Source organism: Felis catus, chromosome C1 (genome assembly GCF_018350175.1).
Source record: "Felis catus isolate Fca126 chromosome C1, F.catus_Fca126_mat1.0, whole genome shotgun sequence".
Taxonomy (NCBI): Eukaryota; Metazoa; Chordata; class Mammalia; order Carnivora; family Felidae; genus Felis; species Felis catus.
This window is the reverse complement of record NC_058375.1, coordinates 104033773-104055408: the sequence shown is the minus strand read 5'-3', so window position 1 is coordinate 104055408 and position 21636 is coordinate 104033773. Positions and strand designations below refer to the sequence as shown.

At 38.5% G+C, this 21636-nt stretch overlaps 1 protein-coding gene across 3 annotated transcripts in view; it reads left to right on the top strand.

Annotated features, from left to right (window-relative positions):
* The window catches only part of RNF115 (ring finger protein 115), an 85809-nt gene that overhangs the window by 42472 nt on the left and 21701 nt on the right, over window positions 1–21636 (top strand). For all 3 annotated transcript variants that reach the window (XM_003990538.6, XM_006935057.4, XM_045033423.1), the window contains one exon: window positions 7462–7673. In XM_003990538.6, coding sequence (XP_003990587.1) covers window positions 7462–7673 — 212 coding nt within the window. The remainder of the gene's footprint in view (window positions 1–7461; window positions 7674–21636) is intronic.

Here is a 21636-nt window from a genome sequence, read left to right as displayed (position 1 = left end):
AGAAGGAAACATAGGAAAAAATCTTTATGACCTTGGGTTAGGCAAAGATTTCTTAGATATGACCCCAAAAGTATGCTCCATAAAAGAAAAGGCTGATAAATTGGACTTCATCAAAATTAAAAACTTCTACTCTTCTTCATAAGCATGAAAAGACAAGCCACAGTCTGGGAGAAAATATCTTCAGATTATTTATTTCATAAAGGACTTGTATCCAGCTATATAAAGAACTTCTTAAAATGAAATAATCTTCACCAAAAAAGATGTACGTAGGGCAAATAAACATGCAGAAAAATGTATCCAGCTATATAAAGAACTTCTTAAAATGAAATAATCTTCACCAAAAAAGATGTACATAGGGCAAATAAACATGCAGAAAAATGTATCCAGCTATATAAAGAACTTCTTAAAATGAAATAATCTTCACCAAAAAAGATGTACATAGGGCAAATAAACATGTAGAAAAATGCTCAACATCAAAAAAAGAAATGCTCAACGTCATTAACCATTAGGGAAATGCAAGTTAAAACAACAGTGAAATATACCACTGCACAACTCTCCAGATGGCTAAAATTTGAAAGGCTTACCATATAACTCGGTGAGGCTGTGGAACAACTGAAATTGAATATAAAAATGGCACAATCACTTTAGAAAACACACTAGCTGTTTTTTTTTTTTTCAAAGATGTATCTGCATATATAAATACATATACAGATATTCATAGTGACTTTATTTCTAATAGCTGAAAATTAGAAACAATCTAAATGTCCATCAACAGGTAAAAGGTTAGACACATTATGGTAACCATATTATGGAATACTTCTGAGCATAAACCATTGATACATACATGTAAAAATGTGGATGAATGTCAAAATAATTGAGTAAAAGAAGCCAGAGTATACACAATATCCCCTTTAAATAAAATTCCAGAAAATATAAAATTCTAGAAAATACAAACCACAGAAAGATCAGTGGTTGCTTAGGGTTAGGGAGGGGTAGGAGAAAGGATTAGCTAGGGGCATTAGAATACGTTTGGAGGTGATGGTTGTATTCCTTATCTTGATTTAATATTTTCATAAAGTTGTACACTTTTTTAAAATTGTACTCTAAATTGATTTATCTCTGTGGGACTAGTATTTTTTAAGATCTAATTCACATACTACATAATTCACCCATTTAAAGTGTACAATGGTTTTAGTATGTTCATAGTATACAACCATCCCCACTAATTCTAGAACTTTTTCATCACCCCAAGAAGTAACTCTATACCCATTAGTAGTCACTCCTTATTTTCCCCAGCTCCCTCAGTCCTAGGTAAGACCACCAATTTATTTTCTCTGTGGCTTTGCGTATTTGGGACATTTTATATAAATCATACATTATGTGACTTTTGTGACTGATGTTTTTCACTTATAATGTTTTCAAGGTTCATCCATGTTGTAGCATGTATCAGTACTTTATTCTTTTTTAAAATTTTTTATGGCTGCATAATATTTCAATTGTATGGCAAAACAGTATTTCGTTTATTCATTCATCAGTTGGTGGGCATTTGGTTGTTTATACTATTTAGTTGTTATGAATAATGAATATTTGTGTACAGATTTTTGTGTGACCATATGTTTTTCAGTTTTCTTAGGTATATGACTAGGTGTGAAATTGCTGGGTCATATGGTAACTCTTTAACTTTTGAGGAAGACCATAGTATTTTAAGAGGTGCTCATCTGACTATGGTTAGCATATAGCAGATTGCACTAAATGGAAAGTACTGCCCATTCTGGGTTGGTTTTTTTTGTTTGTTTGTTTTTGTTTTTGTTTTGAGAGAGAGAGAGCACGCAGGTGGGGGAGAGAGACAGAGAGAGAGAGAGGGACAGAGGAGCTGAAGCAGGCTGTGCACTGACAGCAGCAAACCCCACTTGGGGCCCGAACTCCTGAACCGTGAGATCATGACCTGAACCAGAATTGGAGTTCAATGGACTGAGCCACCTAGGTGCCCCACATCCTGTTTTTTTGTATTGAAATACATAAATATTTCAGTCCATGTATTTTCAGAAGCATTGTCTTTTTACCTCCATTCAGAATAACATTTCAGTTAAAAAAAATTTTTTTTTAATATTTGTTTATTTTTGAGAGTGAGAGAGACCGAGTATGAGTTGGGGAGGGGGCAGAGAGAGGGAGGGAGACACAGAATCTGAAGCAAGCTCCAGCTCTGAGCTGTCAGCACAGAGCCCGACGCAGGGCTTGAACCCATGATCATGACCTGAGCTGAAGATGGACACTCACCTGCCTGAGCCACCCAGGCGCCCCAACATTTCACTTTTTCAAGCAAAACTTGTCAAACAAATGGTCTCTGTGATTCTATTAAATGTTTCACCCAAACTTTGTAATAGTGTTCTCTGTTTTTACTTGTGTAAGCCATGTTCTGAATACCCAGTTTTGTATATGAGCTATTTTTTTCCTCTTATGCTTGTCTAAGTCTGCTCAGAGGCAAATGACCTGAAACTGTTCTTATCTTGGTGTTGATTTGGTATACATTTGTGTAATGCATTTTTTATCCAGTGTTCTGTGGTCAGGGTACACTATTATTTTGGGACAGGTACATTGATATTATTTGTTTGCAGTAATTTGTGGTTTCCAAACAAGTAACAAAATGCCTTATGCTGATGTTGAAGCTGCTTCTGAACTTGGGTTCCTTCAGAATTTTTACATGTGTTAGATGTGGTAACAATTTGTATATAATTATCAATGCATATTATTGATATTATGGTCTTGGTGCTTGATTTTTCTTCTATTCAGATTTTCACATATTTAGTTTTATTATTATTTGAGAGAGGGAGAGCATGTGTGCTTGAGCAGGGGAGGGGGCAGAGAGAGAGAGAGAGGGAGGGAGGGAGGGAGAATATCTCAGGTAGGCTCCATGCTCAGTGTAGAGCTCAACATGAGGCTCTGGGGTCGTGCCCTGAGCTGAAATCAAGAGTCGGACGTTCAGCCAGTGGAGCCACCCGGGTGCCCCCCTACTTAGTTTTTACATTAATTACAGTGATCATTTGGAGAGTTTTCTGTGAGCAAACTTTATGGAATTTTATTCGTATAGTACAGGAACTGTACATTTCCTATAGTTTATGTGAGTTGGATGTTGGAGAACATGGAGGAGGTCATACTTTTTCACTTATTAAAGGCAAGTGTAGTTTTGGATATTTAAATGTTGCATTTACCTTGGAATTTGGAGTCAAGAAAAACTTTGTGTTGTAAACCACTTTTCAGACTAGAAGCAAGTGATCTTTACCAGAGGGGGCTGTCCCTAGAAAACAAAAGGAAATAAATCTGATATGATAAGAAGTACAAATGGCATTTAAAATGAAAAGGTGCTTTATCTCATTAGTATTTAGAGAAATCTTATTTATGTTTTTCTTTTTTTTTTTTTCCAACGTTTTTTATTTATTTTTGGGACAGAGAGAGACAGAGCATGAACGGGGGAGGGGCAGAGAGAGAGGGAGACACAGAATCGGAAACAGGCTCCAGGCTCCGAGCCATCCGCCCAGAGCCTGACGCGGGGCTCGAACTCCCGGACCGCGAGATCGTGACCTGGCTGAAGTCGGATGCTTAACTGACTGCGCCACCCAGGCGCCCCTTATTTATGTTTTTCTTATCAGATTGGACATTAGAAATTTTAAAAAGTTGTTAAAAAATAGTATTGGCAAGAGTATGGAGAATGTAAGCTCTTATACTCTGGTAGGAGTATAGATTGGTATAGCCCTTTGGAGGGTAGTTTGGTACTATCTAACAAAATTTAAAATACTCAGTGATTTTATTTCTGTGCTTTCCATAAGAAAGAAAGAATGCTTCCTACTACATTTTATGGGGCTAGGATAACCTGATAGCAAAACCAGACAAGGATAGAACACAAAAGGAAAATCAGAAGCCAATTCACTTGAATGTAGATGGAGAAAACCCCAGAATAGAGTCCAGCAATGTACTGTGTTCATCCTAAGAATTCAAGGTTGGGTTAATATTAAAGGCTAGAAGCAGTGATAACATTTCAAAGTATTGAACGGAAAACCTGCCAACCAAGAATTCAAAATCTGGCAAAAGTGCCCTTCAAGAATGAAGGAGAGAGAGACGCCTGGGTAACTCAGTCAGTTGAGCATCAGCTTTGGCTCAAATCACAATCTCACGGTTCAGTTCGTGAGTTTGAGCCCCGCATTCGGTGAGCTTGCGCACCGGGCTCTGCACTGTCTCTCCCTCTCTCTCTGCCCCTCATGGGATTCTTTCTCTCACCCTCTCTCTCTGCCCCTCAATCACTTACACGTGCGTTCTCAGTCAAAAATAAGTTAAAAAAAAAATGAAGGAGAAATTAAGACATTCCCAGGTAAACAACGTTTTAGGGAGTTCATTGCTAATAGATAGACCTTCTACATAAGATATGCTGAAGGGAGTCTTTCAGGCTCACTACAGACCTATTGAATTTACTTTCTGGAGTAGGGCCAAAGAATATACATTTTAAACAAACCCTCCTATTTATTCTTACACACCAGAAACAAAAACAGAAACAAAAATCTTACAGTGAGATGCCATTTTCTATCTAGTAGGTTGGTAAAAACTAAAAAGAAAAAAGACCTATGGTATCTAGTGCTTGTCAGGATCTGGTGCAATGGAAACTCTTGGCGGATGTGTGAATTGGCACAACTACTTTGGAAGACAATTTGGCATTGCCTTGTAAAGTAAAGACGTATAGACCATATAAAGTTGTGTAGACCACCAACGGAGAGACTGTTCTGCCTCTGTAGCCGAAGACACATACATGAATGTTCACACTGGCTGTTATAGCAAAAACCTGGAAACAGTAAGATGTTTACTGAGAAGAGAAAAGATTTTAAAAAGTATGGTATAAAGTGTGTGTGAAAATGAATGCACCAACATGTGCAGCCAAGAAAGCAAGTGCTTTCATAAAGCACTTTCATAATCCATAAGGCCCATGTTATTAGGGGTATATGCATTTCTAGTGAAACTATGAAGAAGAGGGGATGATAAAAAATTACGGGTAGTGGTTAACTCTGGAGGTTGGGGCAGGGAGAGACACACAGGGTTTCGGTGGCTTTAGTGACCTGAACTAAGAGATGGTTACATAGGTATATATTTTATTTTCTTATACCTCATTTATTATGTTATTTTAAATGTATCAAATACTAGAGATCATAGTAAAAATGGTAAAGACTAGATAAAATACAAAACGTCCAGGCTATGCTACTGTTGAAAAGAATGATATGACTGTGTGTGTTTTAAGTCAGTGCAAGCCTTTTTTCCCCTCGTGGCTTTTATCCCTTATGTAACGTTTGCAGTTTGTCTTCCTTTGGGGGGAGGGGTAGTGTCTTTTCCCACTTACAAATGAAATCCATTAGGGCAGAGGTTCTTTTTTTCTTTTAAAAATTTTATTCATTTCTGCATCTTAACAGTTCCCAGAAAGTGATTGGGACAGAGTACATGCTAAACAAACATTTGTTGAATGAGAGAGAGAGAGAGAGAGAGAGAGAGAGAGAGAGAGAGAGAGAGACACGGGGAGGGGGAGGGAGTGTGTGTGCATGTGTGTGAACACTTATATTTAAAGATTGGAATTCTATACACCAAAGTAACCTCTGGGTAGGAGAGTAGAATTAGGGGTAGGAATTGGTCATGGCTGAATGGAGACTAGATTGCACTTCATATTTTATATCCTGTGTTTGCATTTTTGTAACATTGATTGTGTATTTTTTAATTAAAAAGGAAGGAAACATCTTTGAAAATCAAGAAGCAAAATCGAAACTTGAAAAAATAACAAAAAATAACATTATTGACAAACCTAATCAAGAGTTGTTTAATTTCAAGAATTGAGTATGTTGAGACTAGAGTGGGGTCTGGAATCAGCTCAGCCTTTTTTTTTTTTTTTTTACATGTTTTTATTTATTTTTGAGACAGACAGAGACAGAGCATGAGCAGGGGAGGGGCAGAGAGAGAGGGAGACACAAAATCCGAAGCAGGCTCCAGGCTCTGAGCTGTCAGCTCAGAGCCCAACGCAGGGCTCGAACTCACGAACTGCAAGATTAGGACCTGAGCCGAAGTCAGATGCTTAACCGACTGAGCCACCCAGGCGCCCCGAGAATCAGCTCAGCTTTAATACGCAGCTGTGCTGCTGACCCTTTCTCTGTTTGTAGAGGAGGCCATTGTTAGTATGAGTCTCTGGAGGAAATGTTTAGTCTGGAGATGAGCTGTGAGGATTTTAAGACCTAAGGTCATGTGCCGAGCAGTTTTGTGTCCCTGTTATTATATATACATTAAATAATAAGTTTGATTTAAGACTTTGCAACAAAACAAAAAGACAAGATGTGACCAGGATTATGTACTTGGTTGGATGGAGTGAAATAAGTAGTGTTGTTCTATGGAACTCTTAAAGTATCTGGTGTACAGGTAAATAAAATTTAAATTATTTTAGTGGTGGTTTGTTTTTTCCATTCACTCTTTGTTGAATAATCCCTTTGCCAAACCCAACAAACACACATCCCCACCCCAGTCCTCTCCCTATACCCCCAACAACACCCTTTTAATGATAAAATAAAAGTATATACAACAGAACAGTCTTAACAGATATTTCTGCACTGTCTTGTTACAGCTTTGACAATACCCCTTTCTGATGTAGCTTCTAGATCCAAGAGAAGTATTTTATAGACCTCTGTCTCCACTCTGTGGTGATGGTGCTTTTTTACAAGTGTATGTAAATACAGCCATTTTATTTAAATCTTAGATTATTATATAGTAGAAATATGGATGTCATTTGTGATAAAACAGAAGAATATAACATTGATCTAAATGGTTGCTTATGCTTAGGACAGAAGTCCATGATCATTTCTGGCTCACATTTTTACTTCAGAAGGGGAACTGGTCAGAGGCCTGTGGATATGAGCTCAGTGTTAAGGAAGGGGTCCAGCTTTTGGTTTGTTTCTATATGAAGGAAATGAAGTTTTTTAGTTTGTAAACCCCAGCCTCCATGCTTGCATTTGAAAGGTATCTCTTTTCTCCTCCATAGACTTGAGGAAACGTATACTTCTTTAATTTTTTAAAGTTTATTTCTATATTTTGAGAGAGAGCATGCATGCGAGTCGGGGAGGGGCAGAGAGAGAGAAGGAGAGAGAGAGAGAGAGAGAGAGAGAGAGAGAGAGAGAGAGAGAGAGAATCCCAAGCAGACTCTACACTGTCTGCACAGATATGGGCTTGATCCATGAACCATGAGCTCATGACCTAGGCCTAGATCAAGAGTCCGATGCTTAACTGACTGAGCCACCAAGGCGCCCCAACATATACTTCTTTAGTTTGGAGCTGCTTAATTTCAAAGTGTTAAAAATTATTCCTCTCTTTTTTCAGTATTTGTTTTTACCATTTTCTCTTTCCTCTGATCTTGAAACGAGTAATGTGTTCTTTATTTCTGTTTTTTACTAGCTCTGGGAACATTTGGACCACACGATGTTTTTCCCAGACTTTAGACCATTTCTAAGTAGCAGTCCACTGGACCAAGATAATAGAGCCAATGAGAGGGGTCACCAAACTCATACTGACTTCTGGGGACCAAGTCGGCCTCCACGGCTGCCAATGACTCGAAGATATAGATCGCGGGGAAGTACTCGTCCTGATAGATCCCCAGCTATTGAAGGGTGAGTGAGTGTTTTTAAGTTCTCTTTAATGGTAGTTTCAGTGAAGGACGTATTGGCTTAATCTAATCCTTATAGGTTCTCATACTTCTTACCTTTATGGATAAGATGGAGATCTATGGAAAGAATGAAGATGAAGATAAATTGAATGTCTGTACTCAACTACTACCAGTTAACGAGTGATGATAAACTAAAGGATGATGAAACTAATGCTATAGTTTCTGGATAATTTTATTATTAGTGTCTCAGATTAATATACAGGTGATACATTTGTTTATCAAAATTTCAGAAGGTATGGAGAGGGATATCCAATATATTGGGTGACATTAGGATTCAAAAAGACCTCAGCAAGTTGGAGCAATGGACTTAATATGAAATTTACTAGGAATAAATGCAGAGTCTTGTCTAATTGTATTAGACACTGGAGTTACAGTATTGAGCAAAACATGCTGGCGCTTGATCTCATGTAGGAATAATAGATTTTGTACATGTTTGCCATATGCATAGGACTGTGCTTAATGCTTTCTCTGCTTATCTTATTTAATCCATATGGATTAGTAGGTGCTATTGCTGTTCTCCATTTATATAAGAATAAACTGAGACTCAGATAAATAAAATAACCTGGATCAGTGGTAGAGCCAGGATTTACTTGAACCCAGGGATATGTAAATCTAGTGCTGCATGGCAGCCACTAGCCACATGTGGTTATATCAATTTAAATTAATTAAAAGTTAATAAAACTCAAAATTCTTCACACAGCCATATTTCAAGGGCTCAGTAGCTACAGATAGCTAGCAGTTACCATATTTTACAGCACTCATAGAACATTTCCATTATCTCAGTCCTGTTGGACAATGCTGTTCTAGAGCCTGTACTCCCTCACACATACACACAACCTCTAGGTTTTATTATTAATAGTTTACTATACTTATCACCTACCTATCCATCTGTTTGTCCATTAGTTCATATTATATCTTATAAATTTCAAAGTTAGTTGTAGACATTTCTTAGGACAGTCATAGAATATAGGAAATCTAATTTAATGGCATTGTCTAGGACGAAAACCAAAAAATCTTAGACCATTATAAGAATTTATGGTAGGGGCGCCTGGGTGGCGCAGTCGGTTAAGCGTCTGACTTCAGCCAGGTCACGATCTCGCGGTCCGTGAGTTCGAGCCCCGCATCAGGCCCTGGGCTGATGGCTCGGAGCCTGGAGCCTGTTTCCGATTCTGTGTCTCCCTCTCTCTCTGCCCCTCCCCCGTTCATGCTCTGTCTCTCTCTGTCCCAAAAATAAATAAATGTTGAAAAAAAAAAAAAAGAATTTATGGTAAATCTGTGCCAGTTAGAGGTAAATCTGTGCCAGTTAAACTGCATATAGATTACTTTAGCTGCTCTACCTAGTGTGGATTGCATTGTTGAACCTAGCTAGTTCTTCTCAAATTTTACTTCCTATGCACTTTTTTTTTCTCCCACCCACTAAACTGCCAATTTTGGATCCGTGTTGTGGTCTGCTTTTCCTTGCTCCTCCTCTGGGGGATGGCTGAGCACTGCTGGAGGAAAATCATTAAGTGTGCCCGTCGATGCCCTTGCAACTGGCAAAGTATATTTAATCTTCATTAGACTGTCAGTGCTTTTGATTAGTCTTTTAATTTGCATTCCCCTCAGGAAATATTTTGATCTTTCACCAAATTTCATTCCAGATTTCCCATCTGGTAGGCTGATTCTCAGCAGCTGACTTATATTCTTCATTTTGAATTGAGGCCTTAGACATGAACTCCCAAAAACCCTGTGTCCAGTTTCTGTACCTAATATTTATTTCTCCTTCCAGTCTCCTGAGATGAGGTATCCTTTGTTTTCAAAGTAACTCCACCAGCCCATGTTTCTGATTCATTCTTTACCAGCTTCTTCTGAGATTTAGTTTCATCCATTTTCTCCTTGCTCCCCTTTTCCCTTTGCAGCTCCCCACCCCCCCACACTTCCGCAGCATGGTTTTCAACACTGGCTGTACATTAGTGTCACTGAGGATATTTTAAGAAACACTGATGCCTGGTCCCGGTCCCCAAGGATTCTGATTTAGGTATTCTGAGTGAGATCCAGGCATTGGTAATTTTTAAAACCTTCTGAGGTTATTCTGATTTTAGCCAGAGTTGAGAACCATCACTTTAGTTACTGCCCAATCTTACTTCCTTTCTTTTTCAATAAAATTTCCTAAGAGGACTCTGCATTTATTTTGTGTACTTTCTCATCTCTCATTATTACTGTGCTACTATAATTTGGCCCTCCTATCACTAAAATCGCTGGTGACCTTCTAGTTGCAGACCCAGTGGATACTCGGAAATCTTTATTGTTTGGCTCTAACTTAACTGAATTCAACATTTTCCTCCCTCTTGAAATTCTCTACTTCTCTGATTTCCATGACAGTAAGTTTTCTCGATCTACCTCTTCTCCGACTTTTCCTTCTTGTGGATATTTCCTAAATATTTGTGTTCCCAAGGTGTTTTCTTTATTCTGATTTTCTTTAGTCTATAGCAGGGTTCTTAGATTTGGAACTTACTGACATTTTGGACTAGATAATTCTTCGTCGTATGGGGGCTCTCCTGACTTCTGCCTACTACATGTAGTAACCACCCCCCCATCCCTCCATTTATTTATGACCACCAGAAATGTCTTCAGAAATTACCAAATGTCCCTTGAGGGAGCAAAATTTTTGTCTCTCAATTCTTAGGTTCTCTCATAATTCTAATAATTACATACTAAAGATTCTCGGAGCTGTATTTCTATTTTGACCTTTCCCCCAATGTAAGACTTGAATATATAACCTCTTGTTAGACATTCCCATCTGGATATTCTATAGATGCTCCAACCTCACCAAGATGGAAGTGAAATTCTTTTCTTCCAAACCTGATCCTTTTTCTCTATCTGATTTTGATTGGAAGTACCATTCTCTACCCAATTTAGAAACTGAGACATTAACCTGGACTCTTTCCTTTGTCTCACTCAAGTCTCCAGTCATTAATTCTTCCTGATCTTTATTTCCTATTTCTCAACTCCTGTTTTGCACAGCCATTTCCCCTGTAGTTCACATCCACATCTTTTCTTACTTGCCGGCACTCTTGCACTAGCCTCCTGCCTCTTCCTTCTCCTTCAGAGCTCTCCCGCATTACCCTTGCAGGATCATATACCTAAACTTTCAAATCTGTATCACTTTCTTGTATAACATCCATTCTCATAGGGTTCATAACTTCACATACAAGGTCCTCTGTATATTTGGACTCTCCCAACCTCTGCAGCCTTGTTCCCTGTCACTTCCTGCTTTTCTTTTATTCTGCCAATATAAAGCTTATTCTCTGCATACACCATGCTGTTTCTAGCTTATCTTTGCTTAATCTGTTTCCTCTGGCAGAAATACCTTTACTGCTTTCTTTCTTTTTTTCTCTTTAATTTTTGTTAATGTTTATTTATTTATTTATTTTTTTAATTTATTTTTAGGACAGAGAGAGACAGAGCATGAATGGGGGAGGGGCAGAGAGAGAGGGAGGCACAGAATCAGAAGCAGGCTCCAGGCTCCGAGCCATCAGCCCAGAGCCTGATGCGGGGCTCGAACCCACGGACGTGAGATCGTGACCTGGCTGAAGTCGGACGCTTAACCGACTGCGCCACCCAGGCGCCCCAATGTTTATTTATTTTTGAGAGAGAGAGTGCAAGCAGGGGAGGGCAGAGAGAGAGGGAGACACAGAATCCAAGGCAGGCTGCAGGCTCTGAGCTGTCAGCACAGAACCCAGTACTGGAGGGGTCAGATGCTTAACTGACTGAGCCACCCAGGTGCCCCCATTTACTGCTTTCTTAACCCAATTAATCTGGTGAATTTAAGAAACCTCATCTGACCTCAGGACTATACCAAATACCCTTCTTTGTGCTCTCCTAAGGCACCTCACGTACTCCCCTAACATAGTTCTAACTGTGTCAGTTGAAGTTCTATTAATACTAGCTAGCATGCAGGAAGCATACCATGTCAGGCTTGACATTCATAAGCCCATTTAATGTTCCCCAAAACAAGGTGAAGTAGGTACTGTCGAGGAAAATTGAGATTGTACCTTATTAGAGTATATGTTAGTTATCTGTTGTTGCATAACAAATTATCCTAAAACTTGGTGACTTGAAGGGTAATAATCACATATTATCACTCACAGTTCTTTGAGTCAGGAATTCAAACAGAGCAGGAGATAGTTTGTGCTGTGTGATATCTAGGATCACAGCTAGAAGACTTAAAACCTGAGGGCTGAAATCCTTCGCACACCTACTTGTGTACGTGTCTGGTGGTAGTGCTAGCTGGTGGCTGGGCATCTAGTTCATGCTGTCGGCTGGAAAACCCACACATGACCTTCCTTGTTTTTTGGTTTTTAAGTTATTTATCTTGAGAGCGAGAGCGCAAGCAGAGGAAAGGCAGAGAAAGAAAGAGGGAGAGAGAGAATCCCAAGCAGGCTCTGTGCTGTCAGCATGGAGCCCAAGGCGGGTCTTGAACTCATAAACTGAGATAATGACCTGAGCCAAAACCAAGAGTCAGATGCTCAACTGACTGAGCCACCCGGATGTCCTTGACCTTCCTTAGTTTTCAGTCAAGTTTAGTTTTTTTGTTTTTTTTTCCCCCCCAAGATGTCCATTTGTTTGTATTTGTCTGAGTGTTTCTTCATTCAGATTAAATATCTGGACAAGAATATCAAATAAATGATGTATCTTTCTCAGTGTTTCATAACAGAGGGGGCACATGATGTTAACTTGTCTCATCATGGGTAATGTTAAGTATGACCATTTGGTTAAGGCATTGTCTGCCAAATTTTTCTTATAAAGAAAAATCATACCCCTTTTCCTCTGTAATTAATAATCTGGAGTGATACTTGAATATTAAATATCTAGTTCCTAATAGTTTTTTACTTAATGATATTAAAATCTATTGATGATTCTTGCCTGAATTATTACCATAATGGCTATAAAATAATGATTTTTCTTAAAGTCTTTTTTTTTTTTCAACGTTTATTTATTTTTGGGACAGAGAGCATGAACGGGAGAGGGGCAGAGAGAGAGGGGAGACACAGAATCGGAAACAGGCTCCAGGCTCCAAGCCATCAGCCCAGAGCCTGACGCGGGGCTCGAACTCACAGACCGCGAGATCATGACCTGGCTGAAGTCGGACGCTTAACCGACTGCGCCACCCAGGCGCCCCTGATTTTTCTATTTCTGTGATTCATCCTACAGATATCAATCTACTGTAAAAGATTTGTTCTTTTCCTTGCCCTATCACCAGTGTACTTGTTTATTTTAGAGTGGACTCATGGATTTTATTTTTATTTAATTATTATTCATTTTGATGCTCAAATAATTCCAGTTTCTCCAGAGGAATTGGATCTAAGCATGGTAGGCAGCCAGCCACATCCTTTATTTAAAAAAAAACATTTTTTTTTAAATTCTGTATTTATTTTTTGAGAGAGAAACAGAGAGTGTGTGGGGGGGAGAAAGACAGAGAGAGAGGAAGACACAGAATCTGAAGCAGATCCAGGCTCTGAGCTGTCACCGCAGAGCCCGACATAGGGCTCAAACTCACTAACTACGAGATCATGACCTGAACCCAGGTGTCCCAACACATCCCTTTAAGTTAATAAGAGAGTTGGGGTGTCAGGGTAATGTGATCCGCTTGTGTTTCTCTCATTATTAGCTGATAATATCTGGTCGACTGGATGAACACAGTTTCTGCTGGGGTTCCTGTAATGGGAATAAAATTCTTTCAAGAAGATTCTTTTAGTTGTTAAATAGGAACGGGGAGACTTATTCTAATTTGTCCTTTCTACTGTGTGAATGCTTAAAAACACAGTATGAATGCCCTTGGGCAGCCTTATATTTTGTCTGCAATCTGAGAGAAAAGGAGAAGCTAACTAGCATTTATTAAATGCCTAGAATTTTCAGGCACTAGGCTATATACACCCTTCTCACAGAGTGCTGGAGCTGGGCCATGTACAGTTAAAATAGGCAGGGGTCAGATTTTAATATCTTTTGCTCAAAAATTCCTTGCCACATTAATAAAATATCAATGTGAACATATTAGGCTTGATTCAGTCCTCCTTGGTTGCTTTGTTTCTTTATTCCATTGGAAATTGTGGTCTACTCTATTATCACATTGTCCCTTTAACTAATAGAGGAAAGAGAAAGAAGTAAGCTTCCTTTTCTTATACGTCCTTTACAGCTAATCATATTACCTTAGTGACGTATAACCTGACTTAATGATGGCTTAAATAAGAATTTTTTTTAAACACATAACAAGATATCTGTAGCTGGGTGGCAGTAGGATAGTTCAGTATCTTAACCATGTTAGGGTTGGATCTCTGTGATCCTCTTGATCTTTCTGTCATGCTTAACTGCCTTAAAGCCTCAGGAAAGAAGAAAGGGAAAGGGGATAGTATCAGCTTATTTGTTCCTTTTTTTTAAAGGAAAGGAAGATCTTTTCTACTCTCCCACTCCCTCCTCTATATCCCCTGCCAAGAAAATTCCACTCCCCGGGCACTTTGTCACATGCTCCCCATCCCCAGCTGTAAAGAAAACTGGGAGAGTGTTTTTAGCTTTTGAATCCTTTGTAGTAGGAGGTGGTAAGGGAGAAGGGTGTTCAGAATGGATTTGGGGTCAGACAGCCAGTGTCTGCTAATTAGCTATTTTCTTTTCTTTCTTTTTCTTTCTCTTTTCTTTCTCTTTTCTCTCCCTTTTCTTTCTTTCTTTCTTTCTTTCTTTCTTTCTTTCTTTCTTTCTTTCTTTCTTTCTTTCTTCCTTCCTTCCTTCCTTCTCCTTCCTTCCTTCCTTCCTTCCTTCCTTCCTTCCTTCCTTCCTTCCTTCCTTCCTTTTTTTCTTTCTTTCTTTCTTTCTTTCTTTCTTTCTTTCTTTCTTTCTTTCTTTCTTTCTTTCTCTCTCTCTCTCTCTCTCTCTCTCTCTCTCTCTCTCTCTCTCCTTCCTTCCTTCCTTCCTTCCTTCCTTCCTTCCCTCCCTCCCTCCCTCCCTCCCTCCTTCCTTCCTTTCTTTTTTAGGCTTAATGCCCAATGTGGAGTTTGAACTCATGACCCTGAGATTGAGAGTTGCCTGCTCTGCTGACTGAGCCAGCCAGGTGCCCCTAATTAGCTGTTTTATTAGCAAATAGAAAAAGTAACATGTTATTTCAGAGTGATTATAGCGCAGTTAACATGTATTTTACATTAATGTTTTCAGCAGTCTTCAGAAGATTTTGACCTTATTCTTGCAAAACTGTTAACCATCAGCACTCTCTTCCCTCAATGCAGCCTTTTTTTTTTTTTTTTTTTTTTTGGTGAGTGTCATGAACTCAGTGATTTTTGGTTCTCAATCAGTGTTTTCTATATTTTAGTCATTTAATTCTTACCTTGTTGATTTCTCCCCCTCTCTATAATTATTATTATCATTTAAAGTTTTCATTTAAGAAACCTACCTGTTTTTACCATATTCAGACATACTGCAAAAAGAAGCTTCCTATTATTAACCCATGTAAACATTATTGACTATATAGATGGAAAAACATTTGCCATTAGTAGAAAGTAACCATTAAAGTAAATGTATTAAAAATGAAGCAACATTATCTCATAAGGGGTTAACATTCAAAATACAGAAAGAACTTATATACCTCAGCACCAAAAACCTCCAAATAATCCGATTAAAAATGGGCAGGGAGTCTGAATAGACATTTTTCCCAAAAAGACATACAGATGTCCAACACGTACATGAAAAGATGTTCAGCATCAGTAATCATCAGGGAAATGCAAATCAAAATCACAGTATGTCACCTCACACCTGTTAGAATGGCTGTTATCATTAAAGACAAGAATAACAAATGTTGGTGAGAATGTGGAGAAAAGAGAATGCACCCATGTGCACTGTTTTTGGGAATGTAAATTGCTGCAGGTGGTATGAAAGACAGTATGGAGGTTTCTTAGGAAATTAAAAATAGAACTACCATTTGATCCAGCAATTCCATTTCTGGGTATTTGATGAAAATGAAAACACTAATTTGAAAAGATATATGCACAACACCACCCCCTGTGTTTATTGCAGCATTATTTATAATAACTAAGACATGGAAACAGCCTGAGTGTCCATCAATAGATGAATGGATGGGGGCGCCTGGGTGGCTGAGTCAGTTGAGCATCTGACTCTTGATTTCGGCTTAGGTCATGATCCCAGGGTCATGGGATCAAGCCCTGCATTGGGCTCTGCACTGAGCATGGAGCCTGCTTAAGACTCTCTTTCTCCCTCAGCCCTTTTCCCCTACTCGTGCTCTCTCTCTTAAAAAAAAAAACTTGATGGCACTAAAACAGACACTCAGATCAATGGAACAGAATAGGGAACCCAGAAATGGACCCACAAACGTATGGCCAACTAATCTTTGACAAAGCAGTCAAGAATATCCAATGGAATAAAGACAGTCTCTTCAGCAAGTGTGCCGGGAAAAACTGGACAGAGACATGCAGAAAAATGAACCTGGCGGACCACTTTCTTACACCATACACAAAAATAAACTCAAAATGGATGAAAGACCTAAACATAAGACAGGAAGCCATCAAAATCCTAGAGGAGAAAGCAGGCAAAAACCTCTTTGACCTTGGCCACAGCACCTTCTTGCTCAGCACGTCTCTGGAGGCAAGGGAAACAAAAGCAAAAATGAACTATTGGGACTTTATCAAGATAAAAAGCTTCTGCACAGTAAAGGAAACAGCAAAACTAAAGGCAATGGACGGAATGGGAGAAGATATTTGCAAACGACATATCAGATAAGGGGTTAGTATCCAGGATCTATAAGAACTTATCAAACTGAATACCCAAAAAACAAATAATCCAGTGAAGAAATGGGCAATATATGTTATGTAACCTAGTATATTAACATTTCAACACATAGCCAATATAAATATTCTTTTTGTTTTGTTTTCCAAATTTTTATTTAAATTCTAATTAGTTAACTTATAGTACAATACTGGTTTCAAGAGGGGAATTTGGTGATTCATCACTTACATAAAACACCCAGTGCTGATCATAACAAGTGCCCTCTGTAATACCCGTTCACCTATTTAGCCTACCCATACCCACCTTCCTCCACCAACCCTCAGTTCTCTATCGTTAAGAGTGTCTTATGGTTTGCTCCCCCGTTCTCTTTTTTCCCTTCCCATTTGCTCATCTGTTTTGTTTCCTAAAATCCACATGAGTGAAACCATACAGTATTTGTCTTTCTCTGATTGACTTATTTCACTTAGCATAATACTGTAGCTCTATCCATGTCATTGCAAATAGCAAGATTTAACTTTTTCTTGATGGCTCAGTACTATTCCATTGTGTGTATGTGCTTCATCTTCTGTATCCATTCGTCAGTCGAGCACTTGGGCTTTTTCCATAGCTTGGCTATTGTTGATAATGCTGCTGTAAACATGTGGGTGCCTGCTTCCCTTCAGATCTGTATTTTTGTATCCTTTGGGTAAATAACTAGTAATGCGATTGCTGGATTGTAGGGTAGTTCTACTTTTAACTTATTGAGAAACCTCCATAGTGTTTTCCAGAGTGGCTGCAACAGTTTTCATTCCCACCAACAGTTTAAGAGGGTTCCCCTTTCTCTGTATCCTGGCCAACATCGCTTGTTTTCTGTGTTGTTAATTTTAGCCATTCTGGCAAGTGTGAGGTGGGCATCTCGTCGTGGTTTTGATTTGTATTGTCCTGATGATGAGTGACAGCGAGCATCTTTTCATGTATCAGCCGTCTGGATATCTTTTTTGGAAAAATATCTGTTCATGTCTTCTGCCCATTTCTTCACTGGATTATTTGTTTATTGGGTGTTGAGTTGGTAAGTTCTTTATAGATTTTGGATCCTAGCCCTTTATCAGATATGTCATTTGCAAATATTTTTCCCATTCAATGGATTGCCTTTTAAAAGGTTTTGTTGTTTCTTTTGCTGTACAGAGGCGTTTTATCCTGTTGAAGTCCCAGTAGTTCCTTTTTGCTTTTGTTTCCCTTGCCTCTAGTGACGTGTCTGGTAAGAATTTGCTCCAGCTCAGGTTAAAGGGGTTGCTACCTGTGTTCTCCTCGAGGATGCTGATGGTTTCCTGTTTCACATTTAGGTCTTTCATCCATTTTGAATTTATTTTTGTATATGGTGTAAGAAAGTGGTCCGGTTTCATTCTTCTGCATGTTGCCATCCAGTTTTCCCAACACTATTTGTTGAAAGACTGTCTTTTTATTTTGATTGGATATTCTTTTCTGCTTTGTTGAAGATTGGTTGACTGTATAGTTGTGGGTCCATTTCTGGGTTTTCCGTTGTGTTCCACTGATCTAGGTGTCTGTGTTTGTGTCAGTATCATACTGTCTTGATGACTATAGCTTTGTAATAATAGCTTGAAGTCCAGAATTGTGATGCCTCCAGCTTTGCTTTTCTTTTTCAGGATTGATTTAGCTATTCAGGATCTTTTTTGGTTCCATACAGATTTTAGGATGGTTTGTTCTAGCTCTGTGAAAAATGCTGGTGGTGTTTTGATAGGGATTGCATTAAATGTGTAGATTACTTTGGGTAGTATAGACATTTTAACAATGTTTGTTCTTCCAGTCCATGAGCATGGAGTTTTTCCCCATTTCTTTGTTTCCTTTTTAATTTCTTTCATAAATGTTCTGTAGTCTTTAGAGTACAGATCTTTTACTTCTTTGGTTAAGTTTATTCCTAGGTATCTTACATTTTTTGGTGCAATTGTAAATGGGATCAATTCCTTGATTTCTTTTTCTGCTGCTTCATTATTGGTGTATAGAAATGTAACATTTCTGTACATTGACTTTTATATCCTGTGACTTTGCTGAATTCATGTATTAGTTCTAGCAATTTTTTGGTGGAGTCTTTGGGTCTTCTACATAGAATATCATGTCATCTGCAAATAGTGAAGGTTTGACTTCTTCCTTGCTGATTTGGTTGCCTTTTATTTCTTTTTGTTGTCTGCTTGCTGAGACTAAGACTTCCAGTACTATGTTAAATAGTACTGGTGAGAGTAGACATTCCTTTTTTATTCCTGACCATAGGGGAAGAGTGCTCAGTTTTTCCCTGTTGAGGATGATATTAACTTCTTTCGAATATGGCTTTTATGATGTTGATGTTCCATTTATCCTTACATTGTTGAGGGTTTTTAAAATCAAGAATGGATACTTGTTCTGCATCTATTGAGAGGATCATATGGTTCTTTTTTTTTTTTTTTAACTTTTTTTTAAATGTTTATTTTTGAGAGAGAGACAGAGCATGAGCATGAGCAGTGGAGGGGCAGAGAGGGAGGGAGACACAGAATCCAAAGCAGGCTCCAGGTTCCGAGTTGTCAGCCCAGAGCCCTACATGGGGCTTGAACCCATGAACCGCAAGGTCATGACCTGAGCCAAAGTTGAACACTTTTCCGACTGAGCCACCCAGGCGCCCCTGAGGATCATATAGTTCTTATCCTTTTTTTTTTTTTTTTTATTGTAGTATATTAACGTTGATTGAGTTGCGAATATTGAACCACCTTTGCAGCCCAGGAATAAATCCCACTTGATCATGGCGAATAATTCTTTTAATGTACTGTTGAATTTGATTTTCTAGTATCTTGTGAATTTTTGCGTCCATGTTCATCAGGGATATTGGCCTGTAATTCTCTGTTTCAGTCGAGTTTTTGTCTGGTTTTGGAGCCAGGGTAATGCTGGCCTTGAGGAATGAGTTTGGAAGTTTTCCTTCCATTTCTATTTTTTGGAACAGTTTGACAAGAATAGGTATTCACTGTTCCTTAAATGTCTGGTAGAATTCTCCTTGGGAAGCCATCTGGCTATGGACTTTTGTTTGTTGGGAGACTTTTGATTATTGATTCAGTTTCTTATCTGTTTCAAATTTTCTTTTTCTTCCTGTTTCAGTTTGGTAGTTTTTATGTTTCTAGGAATTTGTCCATTTCTTCCAGATTGCCCAATTTGTTGGCATGTAGTTTTTCATAATATTTTCTTATAATTGTTTATATTTCTGTGGTGTTCATTGTGATCTCTCCACTTACATTTGTGATTTCATTTGGGTCCTTCCTCTTTTTAATAAGTATAGCAAGGGATTTATCAGTTTTATTAATTCTTTCAAGAAACCAGCTGTTAGTTTCGTTGATCTGTTCTAGTGGGTTTTTTCGCCTATGTTCTTTATTTCTGCTCTGATCTTTATTGTTTCTCTTTTCTCTTCTGCTGGCTTTAGGTTTATTTGATGTTCCTTTTCTAGCTCCTTAAGTTGTAAGGTTAGGTTGTGTGTTTGAGACTTTTCTTGCTTCTAGAGGTAGATATGTATTGCAGTCTATTCCCCTCTTAGTATTTTATGCATCCCAGAGGGTTTGGACCATTGTGTTTTCATTTTTATTTGCTTGCTTGTATTGTCCTGGTTAACCTATTTATTCTTTTTTTTTTTTTTTTTAACATTTACTTATTTTTGAGAGACAGAGAAACAGCACACATGGGGAGGCGCAGAGAGAGAAGGAGACAGAATCCAAAGCAGGCTCCAGGCTCTGTGCTGTCAGTACGAGCCCGACGCGGGGCTCGAACTCACAAACCGTGAGATCATGATCTGAGCCAAAGTTGGATGCTTAACCAACTGAGCCACCCAGGCGCCCCTAACCTATTTATTCTTTAGTAGGGTGTTCTTTAATCTCCATGTATTTGTGGTCTTCCCCAGTTTTTTCTTGTGGCTTACTTCAAGTTTCATAGTGTTGTGTTCTGAAAATATGCATGGTATGATCTCAGTCTTTTTGTACTTGTTTAGTGCTGATTTGTAACCCAGGATGTGATCTATTCTGGAGAATGTTCCATGTACACTTGAAAAGAATGTGTATTCTGCTGTTTCAGGATAAAATGTTCTGAATATATCTGTTAAGTCCATCTGGTCCAGCGTGTCAAAAGCCATTGTTTCCTTGTTGATCTGCTTAGATGATCTGTCCATTGCTGTAAGTGGGGTGTTAAAGTCCCCTACTATTACTGTGTTATTATCAGTTAGTTTCTTTATGTTTGTTATTGATTTATATAGTTGGGTGCTTCCAACTTGGGGGCGTAAATATTTACAATTGTTAGGTCTTCTTGAGGGATAGACTGCTTAATTGTGATTAATGCCCTTCTTCATTTATCGTTAGTCTTTGGTTTGAAATCTAGTTTGTCTAATATTAGTATAGATACTCTGGCTTTTTTTTTTTGCCATTCATTAGCGAAATGAATGTTAGATGGTTCTCCATCCCCTCACTTAAAATCTGCAAATGTCTTTAGGTCTAAAATGAGTCTCTTGTAGGCAGCATATAGATGGATCTTGTGTGTGTTTGTTTTTTGTTTTTGTACCTTAAATACCCTATGTCTTTGGATAGAGCATTTAGTCCATTTATGTTCAGAGTGATTTTTGGAAGATATGAATTTAGTGCCATTGTGTTACCTGTAAAGTTGGTATATCTGGTGATGTTCTCGGTTCCTTTCTAGTCTTAGTTGCTTTTTGTCTCCCCTCCTCCCCCACTCAGAGAGTCCCCTTTAATATTTCTTGTAGGGCTGGTTTAGTGGTCATGAGCTCCTTTAGTTTTTGTCTGTCTGGGAAACTCTTTATCCCTTCTATTCTGAGTAACAGCCTTGCTGCACAAAATATTCTTGGCTCCATATTTTTCCCATTCAGCATGTTGAATATATCCTGCCACTCCCTTCTGGCCTTCCAAGTTTCTGTAGATAGATCTGCTGTGAACCTGATCTGTCTTGTCTTGTAGGTTAAGGACTTTTTCCCCCCTTGCTGCTTTCAGGATTCTTTCCTACTCTGAGTATTTTGTGAATTTGACTGTGATTTGTCTTAGTAATGGCTGGCTTTTGTTGAATTTATTGTGAGTTTTCTGTGCTGCTTGGATTTCAGTATCTGTTTCCTTTACCAGATTAGGGAAGTTTTCAGC